Below are 20,717 nucleotides of genomic sequence, written 5' to 3'. Positions count from 1 at the left end.
CAAATTCAATATCTAAAGAAATCATTATGGAATTTGACATTAGATTAAAAACCACCCAAAGAGACTTTGTCTCTTCTCAGGACAAAGTCAACAGTCTCGAAGTCAGCATGAGGGACAAATGTGCAGACTGAAAAAGACCTTTCAGGATGGTGGAGGAGGAGGTCCCAAGATGATAGCTAAGGAACCGAAAGCAGGAGATCTTAGCTACATCTGACTAGATACAGCAATTTTATAGATCTAAGACACCACGCAAGGAACAAGGAATGTAGACACAGAAAACTAAAGAAACCAAAGCAGAGGGCCAAATATTTATAGATCAAACAAAATACTAAAAGTCATGTGAGGAAAATGTACCACATTACTGGCTCAGCCATGAACACAATTACCCTAATCGTATAAAGTCCACAAACCTTAAGTAACCCAGTCAGTCCACTGGGAATAAGGAAAGGAATTGAGGGTGGGAATACAAAGAAGGCAGTGTGAATGTAAATGTTCAAGTTCCATCTTACAAAGTAGTGAATAAAACCCAAACTTGACAAGTCAGAAAGAAATAGGAAAAGAAACAGCTTGAACAGAGAAAACTACTGTTAGTCAAGTAGCTGGAAGAGCTGAAAGCATTTGAGGGACACTACCAGGGCGGTGAGGTGGTCCCAAGCCTGATTTGACATTTAGAATGTATGCACACAAATTGCTTTAATACAAAAAACACCTAAAAGGAAAAGAGCCAGTCACACTTCTTAAGCTTATTCGTTCCATGTCAGCATTCATAGATTTCCTTTCCAAGACTCTAAAAAGTATTTAGTGTTAAGGACCTAAAATAACTCTCTTTTCTCCTGTGTGTTGAATAATAATAGAAATCCCCTCTTACCTTCCCAGATGGGGTGAGTCATGATGAAAATAATTCTTTAGAAATCAACTGTGAGGTGAAATTGGAAGTACAAAAACAACTACAGATTTGCTCACATCAGATACTTCTATTTTAGATTTTGTTCAATGGTTTCTCTAATCATGAGTATCAGAATTTAATTTCCTTTACTCCAAATATAATTTTTGTTTTTGTTGTTTTGTTTCGTTTTTCAAGACAGGGTTTCTCTGTGTGTAGCCCTGGCTGTCCTGGAACTTGCTCTGTATACCAGGCTGGCCTCAAACTCACAGAAATCAGCCTGCTTCTGCCACACGAGTGCTGGGATTAAAGGCATGTGCCACCATTGCACGGTACCAAGTATAATTTTTAAAGTCAGAAAATTTTTCATAAATCATAATAAGAATGGTTCTTGAGTCTGGAAGCCATAAACCAGGTTGAACATGTGTACTTTGCCACTAAGTAAGGTAAGAGAGCTATGATTTATTTGCTCACAAGATACCTCATAGAGCTAAAAGTGGATGCATCTTTGTCTAATGCACAAAGGATGTTATATATTCCTGCTATATGCTGGACTCCTTATCTTCATAAACCAGGCTTTATTTTAACATTTTGACCAATGTACACTTGGATAGAACCATACAGTTATAAACAATCCTGAGATCTATGAGCTCATGGCCTACATTTACAGGTTAGTATCCAATGACCGAGGCACAGCTCCTTACCAGGAATGTGTTGCCGCAGTGACCACACACCACCCTTGTACCTTCTGGCTGGATTGGCAATGCGGGTTGGGCCGGCTGTTCTTCAGAAATGAGCATTACGGGACCAAGGTTAATTATGCGCCGACTGTGGAAAGAAAAGGCAAACCAACCCATGAATCCACAAGCAGACGGAGGGCAAACCCAGAACACACAGCCAGAAACAGACGACAGTAAGGCAGGTTAACTGAATCAGGTAGCAAACCCTGGGCCCCAAATCACAGCAGGTATCAATAATCCCTCGAAAGTAAAGCAAAAAGTATACATTTTTCAAATATAAGTCATATTGTGTCATCAGTTCTAATCAATGGCCTTGGGAACAATTTAACTGCTATTTCCAAATTTTTATAACTTCAAATCAGAAAGGTCATTTTTTTTCTTAATCTACACAAGTGACCTGAATTTGGAAGAAGACTGAATGCACAAAATATTTTCCACATTAATAAATAGGTCTGTCATGAAAGACTCAGCGCTGAGCTAAAACCAAACTTCTCTGAAAAACCTAGTAGTCCTTGATTATTCACTCAGAGATGTAACGAAAGTAAAGTGGGTCCCATGTTTCCTTTCTATTCTTCAATCTTTTAGATGATGCATTTGATGGTCAAAAGGCCAGAGAAGTTGCAGGAAAAAGAAAATGGTGAAGGTGTTTATACACTTGCATGCCAGCACATGCATAATGGCATTTGGTATAGGCAAACAACCCCAGCTATTAATACATATTATATAGATACTCATGTAGCATACAAGGAGATGCACAATAAAAAAAAGTCTCCTGGGTTAAAATTAATTATATCAAAGGTAAGCTAAGTAGTTATTTTTAAGTAATTTAAGTGAGCCACCAATTTATTATAGTTCATTAAATACCCACATACGAAAAAGAAACTATCCATTGTCCATTTAAAAACATTATATCCTACAAATCTACAAATACTTCTGACTGCCAAGTTCTAGGTCTACAATCTCTTTAACAAGAAAAATCTATGCTCTGTAGTGACTGAGGACAAAGCCTCACACATAATGAGCCTTAGCAAACACTTGTTCAATGAACAAACAAATGAATGAAGGAATCTTTATCTCTTACCAGTTGGGTCTCGGACATCCTATTCGCCGAGATGTGTCCTTACATATGAGGAGACAATTACAAGGGCATCTAACATATTTCTTCCCTGTTGGGGGGGTTTTGATTGGCTAGATAATGGAGAAAATGCAAACACAGGAAATCAACCAAAATACAAATTGTCACATATCGTTTGTGTCTAAGGAGGAAACAATGACTTGAACATGGAAGGCCCCACAGTACTACCAAGGCACAGTCTAACCAAGAGCGCACAGCACATAGTTTCAAATGCTGGCAAGCACTCAGAAATTCAGGGACTGAGGATTTGATTGTAAAGAACCCATTTCAAAGTGAGTTAGAGCTGGCCTTTACATAGGGTAAGAACAGTTATCTTGCATGCCGGTTGTTTTCTCCTTAAAGTTCACAAATGAAGGTCATATACCCGGCCACTTAGGTAGAAACATACACAAGACTATCGTACCTGGCCCACGCTCAACAAAAGCAACATTAGAGAAAAATGGGCTCATTTGACCTTTTCTTCAGCTACTCAATACAAGTGATTAATTTTAATGGCATATCTAACTTAAAAATTTGCAATTAATTGTGGCTGGGCGGTGGTGGCACATTCCTTTAATCCCAGCACTCGGGAAGCAGAGCCAGGCAAATCTCTGTGAGTTCGAGATCTACAGAACAAGATCCAGGACAGGCACCAAAACTATACAGAAAAATTCTGTCTCAAAAAAACAAAAAAAAAATTGCCATTATTCCAAAACTAGTATATATTTTTTTAAATTTACAGTAAATTTAAAATGAGAATAAATAGCATAGAAGAAAACATTCCTTGCAATATTAGAACTTAAGCTTGCTAAACTGAATGGTCATGCTGAAAAGAATAGATCTCTTCTGTGATATTCCTTCCAAAACATATGACCTGAAGCCAAGCATGGGGAAACAGGAGACAGCTCAAACTGGGAGACAGTCTACAAAATATCTTGCCTAAACTGATCCAAGCATAAAAGAATAATAGAATATTCTATATAATATAATAATAATAGAAAGACAAAAAAGAGCAAATTACAGATAAAAGAATATTACTGCAATATGATACACATATGCTACATGTGATTCTGGTTTTACTTCTGAAGCAGAAGTTTTTCTTTTCTAAAGACACTAATGAGATGGTTTGGGAAACATGAACTAGGTCATAAGATTATACATCAGGGGCCGGGGAGACGCTCAGTGCTTAGAAGCACTAGCTAGCTACTCTTCCAAAGGACCGTGTGTGTGTGTGTGTGTGTGTGTGTGTGTGTGTGTGTGTGTGTGACAGAAAGACAGACAGAGACAGAGAGACAGAAAAGACAGAGAGAGACAAAGAGAGAAAGAGATCGAGAACTCCAGTTCTAAAGGATTTGACTCCCTCTTCTGGCTTCTACAGGCACTATACCCATGTGGTACACAGACACCCAAGCAGGCAAAATTCTCATACACATAAAGAAAAAAAGAAAGAGAGAGAGAAAAAGGAAGGAAGGAAGGAGGAAGGAAGGAAAGAACGAAGGAAGAGAAAAAGAAAAGTAAATAAATAAAATTGAAAAAATAATAAGATTAGACAGCAGAATGATGTCAACATTAATTTTCTGCATTTGATAAATTTATACTAGTAAAATTTATTTAGAGAGAAAAGCATGTATAGTGTAAGTGTTAACATTTGTAGAATAGGATGATGGGCATTTGGGAATGCTTCATATTTAACTGCAGGGAGTACTTAAATTGTAATAGTCCCACTTGCAGCTTGTCGGTAACTTGGTGATGTGAAGAAAGAAGTCTGTGTTCAGTAGAAAGCATTCTTAGAATGTTGATTTTTTTTTATCTTTTTCAGAGCTAGCAATATGAAGTATGAGATTCTCTGAAGAAGTTCTTGGGCATCAGCAGCAAGCTACAGCTCTCAGCCCCTTGATCAGCACGGGAAAAACCCTACACTGCACAGTGAGCATACTGTACTGGCAAGCTGGGATGCTCAGTACGCGTGGTGTACTAAATGTTTCTTATGGGCATATTGTTACATAAGTGATGGAACTCGAGAAGCATCCATACATACCATAATTTTTTAACACTTATTCTTTAAAAAACAAAAAAGAATTCCAAATATTTTAAGTAAAGAACTGTGATCGAAATACATAAATGTTAGTAAAAAAAAAACAATCTATAACTAATTAAAATTATATTTCAGGTAACTAAATCTGAATGTTTAATGCTCACAAACATCAAGGATATGTATATCTATAGTATGAAAAGCACCCAGAAAAACAGAATTTGGGCTTATTTATGTTTGTTACTTTTTTATGGTATTCAAAATTTACCATGAAATAAATGTATGTTTGACAATGGGTAAGATTTTTCACACACACTTTATTACTTTCTCACTTCTGGACATCAGTGTCTTCGCTTATAACACAAGGCAAGAAAGTTAGATTTGGAGCCCTAGCCCTCAGCGGGACCGCTCATCATGTTCCATTTGGTCTGCGTGGGAAACAGGGAAGAGACACGCCCTGGAGCATGCTTTCGTTTTGTTTTAAGACTTACTTATTTTTATTTTATGTCTATGGCCATTCTGCCTGCAGGTGTGTCTGTGCACCACATGTGTGCGGTGCTGTGACCAGAAGAGAGCAATGGGTCATCTGGACCTGGAGTTACAACAGAATCTTGCTAGCTACCAAATGGTGCTGGGAACTGAACCCAGGTCCTCTGCAAGAGCAACACGTGGTTGAACAACCTTTGAGCCATTTCTCCAGCCCAAGCACATGTTTTAAAATTACTATTTGGCAAAACAAAGTTGTCTAGCTGGGCATGGTGATGCATGCCTTTAATCCCAGCACTCAGAAGCCAGAAGCAGGTGGATCTCTATGAATTCCAGGCCATCCTGGTCAACATAGTGAGTTCCAGGACAGCCAGAGCTACACAGTGAGATCCTGTCTCAAATAACAACAATAATAATATTAAAAGTAGCTTTGTCAATAACTATTCTGGGTATTTTACTCCTGTTTCCCACAACAATTATACAAATTGGTATTATTTTATGAAGTCACAGTTTAAGATATGAAGTCTCCCAAGATACAGTTACTGAGCAGAAAACAGGGACTCACAGTCCAGTCTGTCTGCCTTTGAATCTCAGGCCCACAATTAGCTCTGGGTCATTTAATCTTGACAGACATACCAGGTTCCTATCAGAGTGGCTACCACACAGACTCTGAGGCCCCATTTCAGGTGCTTGGGAAAGGATCACCGTAGGGGACAGAGACAGTGGGTGTAGAAATCACTGTTGGACCTGAGCCGATTTCATTTATTATTTCCGACATTTTCTCTGAAGCCACTCCCAGGTGCCTCACAACAATTCATGTACAAGCTTATGATCAGATTACATGTGGACATTATCAAGTCACACATCAAGGCACTCTTCCAAACTTCCTTTTTACTGATGTCCTTCTCTGTGAAGTCAGAGCTAGGAAACAAGTCAGTCTGGTTACATGCTATTAGCTAGTCTAGTGTCTCCATGATTGTTTACATTTCTTTACTCCATGGGGGAAAGAATCCCCATAATTTCCTTTAGGCACCAAAGTCCTGAACTGCACTGGTCCTGTACAAATGAATTACTAACTGACTGATCCTGTTTGTTGAACCTTCAGAAACTTTAAGGTTTCAGCATGAATGACCTACTTTGTGTTGTTTACTTCCGAAGAGTAAACACAAAGCCTTAAAACTTGTGTGTGTGTGTGTGTGTGTGTGTGTGTGTGTGTGTGTGTGTTCCTATCATTAACAAAAGCTAGGCATGGTGACACATTCTTGTAATCCTAACACTTTCAGGAGCTGAGGCAGGAGGATCATGACTTTGAGGGAACCTGAACTATGTAGTAAGATGATGTGCCTAAAGGGACTGGAGAGATGGCTCATGGGTAAAAGTACTTGCTGTGCAAGCCTGAGAACCTGAATTCACATTCCCAACATCTACAGAAAGAGATAGCTGACTGTACACCCCTGTAACTCCAGCATTGTAGGGTGCAGGGATGGTCAGAGGTAGAGGAATCTCTAGACAGTCAGCCTAGCTGAAAGGTTGAGCTTCTGCTTCAGTGAGAGAGCCTGTCTTAAAGGAGGAAGGCCAAGAGTAACAGAGAAAGGCATCCTAAATCCCTCTCTGGCCCCCACATGCACATGTACCACACCCCCACACCCCCACCCACATCCCCAAAGATACTATGGTGGTTTGAAAGAAAATGCCCCCTGCCGGGCAGTGGTGGCGCACACCTTTAATCCCAGCACTTGGAAGGCAGAGGCAGGCAGATCTCTGTGAGTTCAAGGTCAGCCTGGGCTACAGAGTGAGTTCCAGGAAAGGCTCCAAAGCTATACAGAGAAACCCTGTCTCAAAAAACAAAAAAAAAAAAAAAAAAAAAAAAAAAAAAGGGCAGGAGAGATGGCTCAGAGGTTAAGAGCACTGGCTGTTCTTCCAGAGGTCCTGAGTTCAATTCCCAGCAGCCACATGGTGGTTTACAACCATCTGTAATGAAATCTGGTGCCCTCTTCCGGCCTGTAGGGAGCAGGCAGAACACTGTATGCATAATAAATAAATACAACTTAAGAAACAAAAGAAGTAGATATATGGCTATGGGACTGGAGAGATGGCTCAGCAGTTAAGAGCACTGGCTGTTTTTCCACAGGTTCTGAGTTCAATTCCCAGCAACCACAAGGTGGCTCACAACCCTCTATAATGAGATCTGGAGCCCTCCTCTGGCCTCCAGGGACACATGCAAGTAAAAGCTGTATACACAATAAATAAATTAAAAAAAAAAAAAAAAGAAAAAGAAAAAGAAAATGCCCCCCAAAGGGAGTGGCACTACTAGGAGGAGTGGCCTTGTTGGAAGAAGTGTGTCACTGTAGGGGTGGGCTTTGAGGTCTCTTTTGTTCAAGCTTCCCTCAGTGTAACAGTAAGTCAACTTCCTGTTGCCTGCAGGATGTAGGACACTCTGCTATTTCTCCAAAACCATGTCTGCCTGCACGCCTCCATGCTCCCTCTCATGATAATAATGGACTGAACCAGCCGGGCGGTGGTGACGCACACCTTTAATCCCAGCACTTGGAAGGCAGAGCCAGGCGGATCTCTGTGAGTTCGAGGCCAGCCTGGGCTACCAAGTGAGTCCCAGGAAAGGCGCAAAGCTACACAGAGAAACCCTGTCTCGAAAAACCAAAAAAATAAAATAAAATAAAATAATGGACTGAACCTCTGAAACTATAAGCAAGCCACCCAATTAAATGTTTTCTTTAAGAGTTGCCATGGTCGGGGTTGGAGAGATGGCTCAGTGGTTAAGAGCACTGACTGCTCTTCCAGAGGTCCTGAGTTCAATTCCCAGCAACCACATGGTGGCTCACAACCATCTGTAACAAGATCTGGTGCCCTCTTCTGGCCTGCAGTCATACATGCTGTATACATAATAAATAAATAAATCTTTAAAAAAAAAAAAAAAAAGAGTTGCCATGGTCATGGTGTCTGTTCACAGCAATGGAAACCATCTAAGACAGACACCATCTCAACTACACATGGATAGATACTGCAGAATGGGAGAAGATATTAAATCCAAGAAAAGCTTCAAAGCTCTGCCTTTTAAAACCAGTGCTTATGTCTGATCACTTTTATTTGCTTGCCAAGCCTACATAGAGCACAACAGAAGATGATCCTAATTAAGTTCACCAGTCATTGATCAACTTACATGCTCGCTCGATAGCTTTGTGGTTATGACTGTTTATCATGACACATTTCTCTAAATGATGGGCAGGAAAAAAAATTGCAATGAAATACAATGCTTTGCAAATTAGTTTTATTTTACAACTTTCTATCAAACATATGAAGTCCAGTATCTATGATTTGTGGTTATTACAGACAATGATCCCTAGCAGACTTCTTTACAGTTTTCCAAACAGGAAGAAAATACAAACACCAAAATTTGATTCATAGTTAATTGCAGATTTCAAAAGAGACTGAAAAAATTTTAAAGTCTAACTATACAAGTAGGAACAGAGGTCAACTAAATAGTACATCCCTTACCACATACTATTTGAAACTGTAAAAATTTTGCTTAGATTTAGTTATTCTTCCCAAAGATCAGTTTTTTAAAAGTACCCTTCAATTATTTACAAATTTCACTGCATTAATATCTAGCAAATGGATTAAAAGCTAGGCTATTTAAAAATAAACGAATTGGCACAAAAGGAAATAATAAATTTATAATCAAAGAAAAAGAATGCTGACATTACATGGATATTAAATAAACAGTTTTCTACATAATAGAGATGCAGACCACATTTACAGTAAAGCCCAGTAGATTTGCACTAAAATAAAAATGGACAGATACTAAAGAGAAACATAAATACCTTGTAAAGAATGAAAAAGACATTATAGTTAACCAAGAAAAAATTGTAGTGGTGTTATCCTAAACATGTAGAGGCATCCTTACATAACAAAAGACAGGCAGAAGAAAGAGCGAAAAGGATCGTCATATTTGTACGCACCCACACTGGCACTTAACTAACACCACTGAAGAGCCTCCTTTAGAAATAAGGCGTCCACTAGTGAGCGACGTTTCCGATGGAAATCGCCACTTACCGTAGCTTCACTGCAAACTGTGCATTTAACCACGTGCTGGTGAAGTTTACCATCCAAGTTGATTAGTGACTGGCACACACGACAGTTGATCACGGGAACGCCACTGGCTCCTGGACTGGCGATGGCTGTGTACGGAGGTGGGAGTTCAGCTGAAAGGATACGACACTGAGTCAGAGTCTTCAAAATTAACGTGGCTAGTTTGGGCATAGAAGCATTAGACATGCAGTTGGAACTGCGAAAACATTTCCGCCACACTTAAGATGTAACACGAGCTGACCTGCCCTAGCTGCAGGGAGGAAACATGCATGTGACTGTGTTGTCAAGCAGAATGATTCTTAACTCTGATAAAACCCAAATTTTGATGGTTTAGGTCTCTTAACAGTGGGGAATTTCCTTTACTCAAAACATCCACCCCATTCCTCTATGTTGATCTGTATAGGTGGTGGTAGTAGTTTGTGTCTAACTGAAAATCATATACTAGTGCACTTGTAATTACAGTACTTGGTAAACTGAGACAGGAGGATAGCAAAAACAAAGCCAACCTGGACTACTACATGGGTGAAGGGACAAAAGGCTGGAGAGACCCAACTTTAACAACTGGGCTGTGACCTACTTAGAGACTAATCACAGTGACTTACAATGACATTTACAGCTGACACGCAACACTCTAAATGACCAGAGACAGCACTGTAAAATTTACTCCTTAAGATACTAAGAAGCCTGCCTATCTATCCACATGTGGATGCCTGCAAACAGCTCAAAGATAAGACCAAGTAACTTCTCTGTTAATTATTATACTGGCATTAAAAAATCCCCATTCCCTCCTAGAGCCAAGATCCCCTCAGCTACATCCTCTCTAAGAACCTGCCTTTCAATCAATTTTCACTATGACTGTTTGGACCCTTGGTAAATTCTTTTTTACCCACATTCATGTCACCAGCCCTCAAGACATTGTTTCACATGGCCATAAAAGACTCTTTCAGAGAATAATAAATAAATAAATGTTCTCACTACTAGAAAATAAAAATAGTCAACACACTGAAGTATTATAATCTCTCACACATAGCATAAATTGAATACTGTTGTGCTTTCTCTCTATACTGGGCCAGTAAAATGACTGACTAGGATCAGAATAAAATAAGGATTATGAGAAGTTAAAGAGAGACAAATTAACCCAGGCAAACTGAACTTAACAGGGTGAGAAAAAGATGGGACTATCCACATTTCAGACACAAACAAAATGAAGCAAATTTAACAATTTCTAGTTTCAAATGTTTACTTACCATTAAGAACATTAAAAGAAGACGTAGGAGTTATGAGTAAAATAACATGACGCCTGAGACGAGATAATCCAGGGACAACCACAACGAAAAGGGCTGGAAATACATGAGTGACCAATGACAGCTGGCGAATATAATGATACAAAAGAACATGTGTTTCACATATTTTTTAACCTTGATCTTAAGCCAAAGACTTGGCAGGGAAGAAGATATTCTAAAGGCAGACTTGTGCCCCTCCCTCCAGCTATCAGGTCATCACCTGTCTTTATTTTTTTTTTTTTTCCTCCATGTGAATGGAGCTACAGTGAAGGAATGGACAAAGAATTCTGCCACGCTGAAAAGCACTGGCGTTCTAAGTATACATGGGGATCTTATGAACCACAAAGCTCCCAGATTCCTTTCCCTTCAAAATGAAGCATCTGTAAGATTCTACTTTCTTTGGCCAGGGATTAGATAAAAAGCTGATATCATAACAGAAAACAGAGAGCCTGGCGTCTGGGTCCCTTCCTCCAGGAACTGCTTTGCCGTCTTATGGATAAATTCCCCCCTTTTCTCATGGCTGCTTATAAACTGCAAGATGGTGACAGGTGACATGAGCAGGAAATTAGGCATCCCTACCTACCGAAGGACAAACTGCAAACACATCCCTTTTCCTTGACCAAATTTTGTTTCCCAATTTCTTTTCAAATAAGAAGGCGGCAGGTTTATAAACCTAAGTACCCAGAAAAGTAAAACCTTTGAAACTCCCCACACCTCAAAGAGACACACAAACATACACACAGCTATTTCCTGCTGCTGTAGTTTTGCTTTGTGAGATGTCTAAACTGGGTTGAGTGGGTAAAGAGTTATGCCTAGTTTACAACCATCTGATATTCTAGAAGTAAATCTCACAGCTGCACCCTAGACAAAGGACGACAGGCAACTGAGAGCCTCCCTGAGCCTCTGAGAACATGAGAAACAGTCCTCCCTAGGAATGAGGCCCCGATTTGTTATCCTATTTCACGTGGTCAGCCCTGTAATCATATACAAACAAGCAACACTAAATGGACTTAGCAATTTACATATATGGGTGTGTATATGTGTGTGTGTGCACAAATATATGTGTGTGTGTGTATTTGTGCATTTATGCATATAGGTAACAGATAACAAAGAAAAAGAGGCAATGAATTTAAGAGGAGGTTGGCAGGGAGGGTGTACATGGAAGGGGTTGAAGGAAGGGAGAATAATGCAATTATATTTTAATTTAAAACACTTATTTTTCAAAAGAAAAAAAAATCAGCTGGAGAAAGGGTCCTGACACGGCATTCTAGGGAGGGGTTCCATGGGAACGCCTGGCCCCAGTCTGTGTGTTTTCCGTTTGCTCCTCTGTATGTGTGTTAGGCCCAATGCTTTAACTCATTATTTAGCCCAAGCTGGCCTTGAACTCATGATTCTCTTTCCTTAGCCTTTCAAATTCTGGGATTACAAGGCCATCAAATTGGTTCTAACTATACTATACAATATTTTTTAACGGTGCTGGAGATCAAAGCCTTGCACAAGCTAGGCCAATACTCTATCACTAAGGGACATACCTCTCCTCTAGGATCGAAAGCCTTTTTGATGTCAGGGATTATCTTAGGACGTCTACAAAGACCCACCAAACACATGACTGAAGCTCCACCAAAGAAAACTGACATGCACACAGAAAGCAACTACATGAAAAGAGCTACTTTTGAAATTCAGATCCGGAATCACGTGACATTTTTTTCAATGTGTCAGAGAACAGTACAATTGGTATATTTAAAATCCACATAAGGAACCAAGCTCAAAGGAAGTCACAAACTTTAGACCGACAGCTTGGAACCTGCATGGGACCAGACTAGACCCTCTGCACATGGGAGACAGTTGTGTAGCTGGGTGTGTTGGAGGGGCCCCTGGCAGTGTGATCAGGATCTATCCCTGGTGCATGAGCTGGCTTTCTGGAGCCCATTATCTATGGTCGGAAACCTTGCTTACCCCTGATGAAGTGGGGAAGGGCTTGGTCCTGCCTCAACTGAATGAACCAGGCTTAGCTGTCCCCCCATCTCCCCCTGGGAGAACTTACCCTGTTAGAGGAGTGGAAGAGGGGCCGGGGGTGAGGGGATGGGGGGAGCGGGAGGAGGGATGAGAGGGGGATCTGCGGTTGGTATGTAACATGAATAAAGTAAACAAATAAATAAAACCCATATATGGTCTTTTTATTGCATAGCCTTATTGAACTGACTGTTTTGCAGACATGTAGCGCCAAGTGCTGTGCAGTCAAATGATCCGTGAGGTGGATTCCTGAGGCAGCCAAGGTTGTAAGCAAGCGGCCATTTTGAAATGACACTATTGCTTACATTTCTGGGAAGTTTGTGCCAGAGCTCTGCCAAAGACTGAATATGAAAGAGAACTAGACATGTCTTAAATCACAAAAACAGTTTGAAATCCTTGAAAGAACATTAAGGTTGGTCTAGAGTGACCCATCAGGCTTGAAGAAGACAAGAGCAGGTCAAAGCCACAGTGAGTGAAGAAGATATTTAAGGCCTTGCAATTTACATACACACACACACACACACACACACACACACACACACACACACACACACATTTTTCAAAATTGTGAGAGAGAATAAAGGAAGGACGGAAAGAAGGAAGAGCGGGCTGCAGAGGTGGCTGAGCAGCAAAGAACATTTGCACTTTTTCAGAGGACCCACAGTCTCCAGCACCCATGCTGGGCAATTCATAACCACGTGTAATTCCAGCTCCAAACGATCTGATGCCCTCTTCTGGCCTCCCCAGGTACCTGCACACAAGTGGCTTTCACTCACACTGATGCATACATGAAAATAACAAAATACAGTGTTTTTTTATTAGTATCTTATCATTTTTTGTGTGTATATAGGTTTTCTGTCTGCATGTATGCCTGTTCACCACATGTATTCCTGGTACCTGAGGAGGCCAGAAGAGGGCATCAAATCCCCTAGAACTAGAGTTACAGACAGTGGTAACCAGCCAAAGTGGATGCTGAGAATTGAACCTGGGTCATCTAGAAGGGTAGCCAGTGCTCTCAACCACCAAGTCAACTCTCCAGCTCCTGTGTCTCTTTTGGTTCAGTTTTTGGTTTTTTTTTTTTTGGTTTTTCGAGACAGGGTTTCTCTGTGTAGCTTTGCGCCTTTCCTGGAACTCACTTGGTAGCCCAGGCTGGCCTCGAACTCACAGAGATCCGCCTGGCTCTGCCTCCCGAGTGCTGGGATTAAAGGCGTGCGCCACCACCGCCCGGCCCAGTTTTTGGTTTTTAAGAATAAAAAACATCAGTGTTGTAACAATCACTTGAAATACAAAATCCTACGAATTTATCCTCAAAGATTTGCACTATAATTTTTAATCTGCCAAACAGGAAAAGCCCTTAATGACAAAAATAAGTTCAAATCTGCTCTTTTGGAGAATGGTGGGATAACCAGTGATGATAAGCATGTCTGGTTTGTTAATAGCTCAGTCCTAGCACTGCCATGATGCCCCACATGTGGCTGACGTTCACTACATAGTTACTGAAGCACTAAAGTGAGCTCATTGAAGCACTTACATTATTGGGTACGATAATGTCTTTTAGAAAAATAAGACTAAATGAATAAATAACTACCAGTTAGGGGAGCTAGGGTTCTTAGAAAAGAATGGCTTGACATTGGAGGGGGGAAAAAAAAGAAGAAAGCTCTCTTCCTTGTGGAAAAATGGTCCTTCCAAAGCTCGCCCTCAGAGGTGAGAAGCTGGGGACACTGACTTGACCCAACACTCGAATGCAGTCAGTAGAGTGGCAGACACTGTGGCCTAACTGCTCCATGAGCCAGCCAGCACTTCTAGGCCTTTCCTTCCCATTGTCTGAGCATCACTCTAGTCCTAAGGCAATTTAGAGACACTGAGCTCTCATTTGGAATTTACCCCCAAGGAAACCTTCACCCACAGCTCTGTCTCCTCCCATAAGAGACCTGCAAATCTGGAAATGTAGTCAGTTACTCCGACAATAATTGGGATTTAGATTTTCTCACGTCATCTATTTTCACAGTTTAAACAGCCAAGAAACCACTTGTACTTCAGTGAAATTTCTAGATAAAAAGGGTACAGTGATCTCAGAATTGCAGCTCACTAACTTTCAAGTCAAAAATTCTTCGTTTTTCAGAGTTTTGGTAGACACTTAAACAATGGTCATTTCCTCCATTCGGTTATATTAAATGAAAGATCTTGTCTTTCTATGTATTTGCAGCCCTTAATTCTAAACCACCCTGTCAAATCTTCAGGACCGTACCACATTAGAAGTGGAATCAATCTATGAAGTCTAATGTTTTCTCTAAAAAGAAGCCAAAGCCTAGAGATGCTGACCACTGCAGGGCTCTGGAGAGATTCCGCCACTCCCGGAACACAGTCGCTGTTCAATAGGCAAAGACTTCATGTGGGGGAAAGGTGAAGACAAGGGAGGTGATGGAAACAGGCAAGACCCTATTAGTGAAGGCTTCTGAAGAATCAGATCTGGGGTACAGTGGATAAAGAAAAAGATGAAAGTCAGGGGATGCTAAAAACTGAATAGTATGAAGGAATCATTTCATGGTGATAAAAACTTCATAGAAAAACCGAGACTCTGAAAAGACAGAGTGAAAGCCAAGGATCAAAGGACATGCATCATGCTGCTCCAGAAATACTCAAGAGGAAGCAGAACCACCCTGCAAACGCACAAGTGATCAGATTGCAGTTTCCCATCACAAACATCAGCATCGTTCATCCACTCTGGGCCAAACAGCCCTCCATTTTTACTAGTTCATCCTCGTGTATTAATCTGTACTCTCTGTTTGCAGATACATCTCTCTGTATTTCAAAGGTTGGCATTGCCTCCCCGGCTGCTCTCACCTTTACTATCTCAATCACTCCCCTCAGTACCTGCCCACTGAATTCACTTACTTCACCCAGACACTCACTATATGCAGCCCTACAGAACGTTGACAAAAATGCATGAATAACAGAAAAATGACATCAGATCAAAGTCTGAGATGGTCTAGGATCCTACTACAGAGGAGCTGCCTGGGAGGAAGGTCTGCTTTATCCTCCCCTGGTTCCCATCTCGGGACCACTTTCTTCATGGTCATTGGGAGAATGTGGGTTAAAGACATAGTCAGCTGAGCTGTCGTGGGACATCTGCTTTCAGTGGCCACTCTCTCCACTGCAGCTCAACACAAAGAAAGGGAAAGGCCACTCCTGTCCTCCCCTTCTCAGAAACCAAAGAAATGGCGTCATTTCAAGGACTCTCGGCTCTTCCAGAACCATGCCTCTGTTTGGAGGAGGTATCTGGCACTAATCCCACTAGGGCGGCGCATTGGTGATCAGGTTCCTGAACCTTATTCTGGGACCTACATTCACCATCCTTTGTTCTGTATTGTGACTACAGAGCGGAGACAGGGCAGCCACCCCCTGACTCTGTAAGCTGCCTGCAGGTGCTCTGTTAGTAGGTGCTTGAGGGAGTCTACCAGAGGAGGAAGGGACTTGTCTCTTCTGTTTGTTACCTGTTTGCTTCTAAACCGCCCGCTGGTCTTCTCAATGCCTGCCCAGGAGCACTCCTTCACAGTGGCTAGAGCACTTTCCCACAGCAACACTGAATCCTGTTTGCAGTCTTCAACTACTAACTTCACTGTGTACCCCAGCTTCCAGACAGCGCTTCCCTCCTCAGGTGGGTGCATGGTCTTTTTAGCGTTCAGAGACACCAGGGCCAGCTGCTTGGTGTGTCTTCAGAAGCCTTATTTCAGCTCTTCAGGAGCTTTAACAGTTTCAGTCTTTCCTTTGGCTCCCTGGGCCCTAACAGTAATCACTGCATTTTGTTACCTCCTGGGCACTTGAGGGAAAGATATTTACCTTTCAGTTGTCTAGTTAGCAATGCCATACCTAGCTAACGATTCTTTATATTAAATTCTGTTGAGTTGTTTCCATATTCTGATGAGATCTTGACTGCTACAGAAACCAACATAAGGAGACACCTCAGGAGAAACAAGGATGGAATGAGAGAAGTGGTTGGATGAGCCTGGATTTGACCAGCATGCTGAACTCCTCATGGATGAGAAAGAGGAAGGTACTAATCCACAACGTATAGTGTCATCCTGATGAACCTGATTAACCCTGGGGTTACGGCTGATGTCTATGGCTGGTTCACTCGATTATTACAACAGTAATAACTACTATACAGGCTGGACTATGAAAGAATTTACACGAACATACAGGTCCTTGAAGAAAAGAAGACTCCAATCTCCAAACTCTCAGCCTGTCAGAGAAGCAGAGACCTGTTACAGCTTTAAAATTATCCTGTATTTTTAATAAAGAAATGGTTACTAAAGGCATACAAAGAGACTCCGTCCCCTGGCACATGTACTCGGATTCTCTTCAGAGACCCCGCCAGCCTGTCTGTCTCTAGTGCTGAGACCTAAACTCTCAGAGCTTGCATGCTCTGCCCCTTTGTTTGTCAATAGATGGTATTAATATATCTTCTGATAAATTCCCTACTCCTCAGAACAAAAGAAGGAAGGAAGTGCCAGGTGATGGTGGCGACACCTGTAATCCCAGCGCTCGGGAAGCAGAGGCAGGTGAATCTGAATTCAAGGCCAGCCTGGTCTACAGAATGAGTTCCAGGACAGCCAGGGCTACACAGAGGAAACCTCGTCTCGAAAAAAAACAAACAACCACAACAAAAAAAGGAAGCAAGCAAGTGTGAAGCCCTTATTTAGAAACCAAACACAAAATTTAGTTGTGGTGATTAAAAACTATGTCAGGTAAATCCACAGGCTGAGTCTGCCATTGATGGCCAAGAAGAGCGCTGGTTACAAAGTAGTGGAATTCTGGAACTTGGAATGTATGCAAGCAGAGCTGAGATTACAGTCCTGACCCTAAGACTCTCACAAGTAGAAAATAGCTTTCTCAGTATCTGTGGAGATCAGCCTTCCCTTGAGGGAGTGGGGCCTACAAGGAGATGGCTGGCCATTTTCCTTACAAGCAACCATTAAAATCCCTTATTGCCTCAAGATCCAGCATGATGGCAAAATCTCAGCGTGCTTTAAAAGAATGAAATTGGGGCTGGAGAGATGTCTCTGTGATTAAGAGCATTTGCTGAGGACCAGGTTTAGTTCTCAGCATCCACAGAGTGGCTCACAAGCATTTGTAACTCCAGTTCTGGGGATCCAGAGGCACCCCCCTCACACACACACACACACACACACACACACACACACACACACACACACACGCATGCATGTACATACTGCAAAACACTGATGCACATAAAGTAAAATTAAATGAATCTTAAAAATAATTTAATAAATAAAATCAAACTCTAAAACAGAATTGACTTATACATTAAGAGAACTGCAAGATTTCTGGTGATACATATCACCTCAAACCTGAAAATATTTTTGAGTAGATCTTCAAGGAATGAGCAAAAGTAGATAAAATATAATGCTGATTTTCTAGACTCATTCCTTGTTTTAAAGCTGGAATTAGCTGAGGTACATATGAACTCACAGAGACTGTGGCAGCATGCACAGGGCCTGCATAAGTTCAACCCAGATGGGGTTCCAGAACTGGGAGGGAGAAGCAGACACAAGCTCCCATACCTAACCAAGAAATTCTCTCCAACCACTTGCAAAGAAAAATTTAATTTAGTCCAGTGGAGTTCCACTGGGTAAATGAACCACACTCAAAGGTAAGCCCCATGCCCAGCAGTAGTTGGCCAACACAAAATGAATGGTCTCATATGGTTTTGTTTGGGTATTTTTTTTTTCTTGTTGGTCTTTTGTTTGTACCTTATGGTTTCCAATTTTGTGTTTTTAAGGTGTGTGTGCCTTTCTTATGCTTCTTTGTTTTTGTTTTGTTTTTTATTCTGATTTGACTGGTCTTTGGTTGGTTGGTTGCCTATTTTCTAAAAGGAGAAAGAAAGAGCTGGAGCTGGGAGGGTGGGGAAGTGGGGAGGATCTGAGAGGAAGGGAAACTGTATTCAGAACATACTGTATGACAAGAATTTATTTTCAATTTTAAAAATATATACACATATATGTATATATCACTAGAATTGACTCTGAGAGTTTACTTTACTGTTTATACGATGTCAAAACATTTGGACTATGATTCTGAAGAAGCAATCACAGGTTCAGAGAGTTGAGAATGTTAGAGTGGATTTCTCACAAGAAAGTTGTATACATAAGTGTACATCACTACATCTCCTAAGATGGCTCACAGCATGCTCCCTTCACTAAGAAGTCAAAAACCATCATTTCAAAAGTGGTGGTGGTGCACAGCTTTAATCCGAGCACTTGGGAGGCAGAGGCAGGTGGATCTCTGAGTTTGAGGCCAGCCTAGTCTACAGAGCATGTTCCAGGACAACCAGGGACGTTACATAGAGAAACGCTGTCTTGAAAAACCAAGATAGATAGATAGATAGATAGATAGATAGATAGATAGATAGATAGATAAACCAATAAATGAAGCATCATTTATAGGAAATCAGGCATCCTTGTGGTTACTTTCCAATACAGAGAAAACACTGTATGACACAATACACTTCGAATGTGTCTTAGATGTGTGTATGTGTTGCTGTGGCAAAAGCGCCTTAAGGGAGAGAAGGTTTATTCTGACGCCTAGTTCAAGGATATTGACTACTGTGATAGGGTTCAGAGAGCAGGAGTTGAAGCAGCTGGTTACATCACATCAGGAACAACATCAGGAACCAGAGAACAATTAGGAATTCCTGCAGTTCAGCTCCTTTTCTCTGTGGAGACAGTTCAGGGTCCTATCCAGGCCATGGTGCCACCCCCAATGGGTAGGTCTTTGTACCTTAATTCATGAAATCAAAATAACTCCCCGCCCCTCTGGGGCACGTCCAGAGTGTTCCAGGTGATTCTAGATTTCATGAAGTTGACAATTAACACTACCCTCACAGATGGGATGTCTGGTGTCAGTAGGGAACAAAGACTGTAGAGTAACTTGTAAACTAGCAGACGTCAACACTAAAGACACAGGAGTACATGGATTATGAAGGAAGGTCATGCATTTTTCAAATACTGACTCACAGGCACCTTTGGCAATGACTAATTGAAATTAGCTAGGGATTAAAATGGTTAGCTAACCTGCAAAAATAATGCTTGGCTGTATAGAAAAAACTCTAGGTATCCTAACCAGCAATGTAACTTCAGAAACTACAGCAGAACCACAGTCCTTCAACTGGTTTCCAATAAAAGCAGCTTCACAGAACCAGGGCATCTATACGGACTGGGTGACTTGTGATTGGGCGGAAGCACCTGCCTTAGTATATACACTGTGAGTCTTCCTATGAACTTCTGCAAAGAAAGCTGAAGTAACCAATTTGATTGTTTACAGAGGAAAGAAAATGCAATTAAACTGACTTTCAAATAATGTTCTCTGTAGCTAGAGTTTTCCTGCCTGGCCCACAGTCAGGACAAATCTCTCTCACCTGCCAGCCCCACAGCCACTCAAACCCGACCAAGTAAGCACAGAGACTTATATTGGTTACAAACTGTATGGCTGTGGCAGGCTTCTTGCTAACTGTTTTTATAGCTTAAATTAATCCATTTCTATTCATCTATACCTTGTCACATGGCTAGCTCCGAATGGCGCCCAATGTGGGGCAAGAGTTTCCACCTAAAACCTGAGTAAAAAGATTCTAAAACGGAGCTAAAAACAGCTCCTAGTTGTCTCTTTTAAGCTAGCGGCAGCCTGCGTGTTTGAGCTACAATGGTGGGTTCATGGCATGCATGCTCGACCTGCAGTATGGTGGGAATGAGGCCTCTGCAAGTGGCACATTAAGCTGTGTGGTGGATTTAACCTTTTCTAGTACAAAACAAAAAAAAAAAAAGAGGTTTCTGGGCTACACGCTGCTTTGACAGAAGCATAGACCCACTATTTCTGAGAGTTGATGGCTCCCAGAGCTGGCGGAAAACGTACCACCGCCATGTTGGGAAGCTGAAGTGGGCGGAGCTAGCAGCCATAGCGCCAGCGCCGTTTCAGGCTTAGAAGGCTGCAGTTTAAAGCAATAGGCTCAAGCCAATATAAAAAAATAAACCACGTAAACATG

General features: G+C 41.4%; 1 protein-coding gene across 1 annotated transcript in view; it reads right to left on the bottom strand.

Annotated features, from left to right (window-relative positions):
- Pip4p2 (phosphatidylinositol-4,5-bisphosphate 4-phosphatase 2) overlaps positions 1-20,717 on the bottom strand; it is a 59,077-nt gene that overhangs the window by 22,592 nt on the left and 15,768 nt on the right. Inside the window, exons 2-4 of the mRNA XM_052715965.1 lie at positions 9,327-9,475; positions 2,705-2,811; positions 1,588-1,711 (exon numbers count right to left, since the gene is read on the bottom strand). Coding sequence (XP_052571925.1) covers positions 1,588-1,711; positions 2,705-2,811; positions 9,327-9,475 — 380 coding nt within the window. The remainder of the gene's footprint in view (positions 1-1,587; positions 1,712-2,704; positions 2,812-9,326; positions 9,476-20,717) is intronic.

Source organism: Peromyscus californicus, unplaced genomic scaffold (assembly GCF_007827085.1).
Source record: "Peromyscus californicus insignis strain IS unplaced genomic scaffold, ASM782708v3 Scaffold_5__1_contigs__length_169319896, whole genome shotgun sequence".
Classification (NCBI taxonomy): domain Eukaryota; kingdom Metazoa; phylum Chordata; class Mammalia; order Rodentia; family Cricetidae; genus Peromyscus; species Peromyscus californicus.
This window is presented reverse-complemented; position numbering and strand designations above follow the sequence as displayed.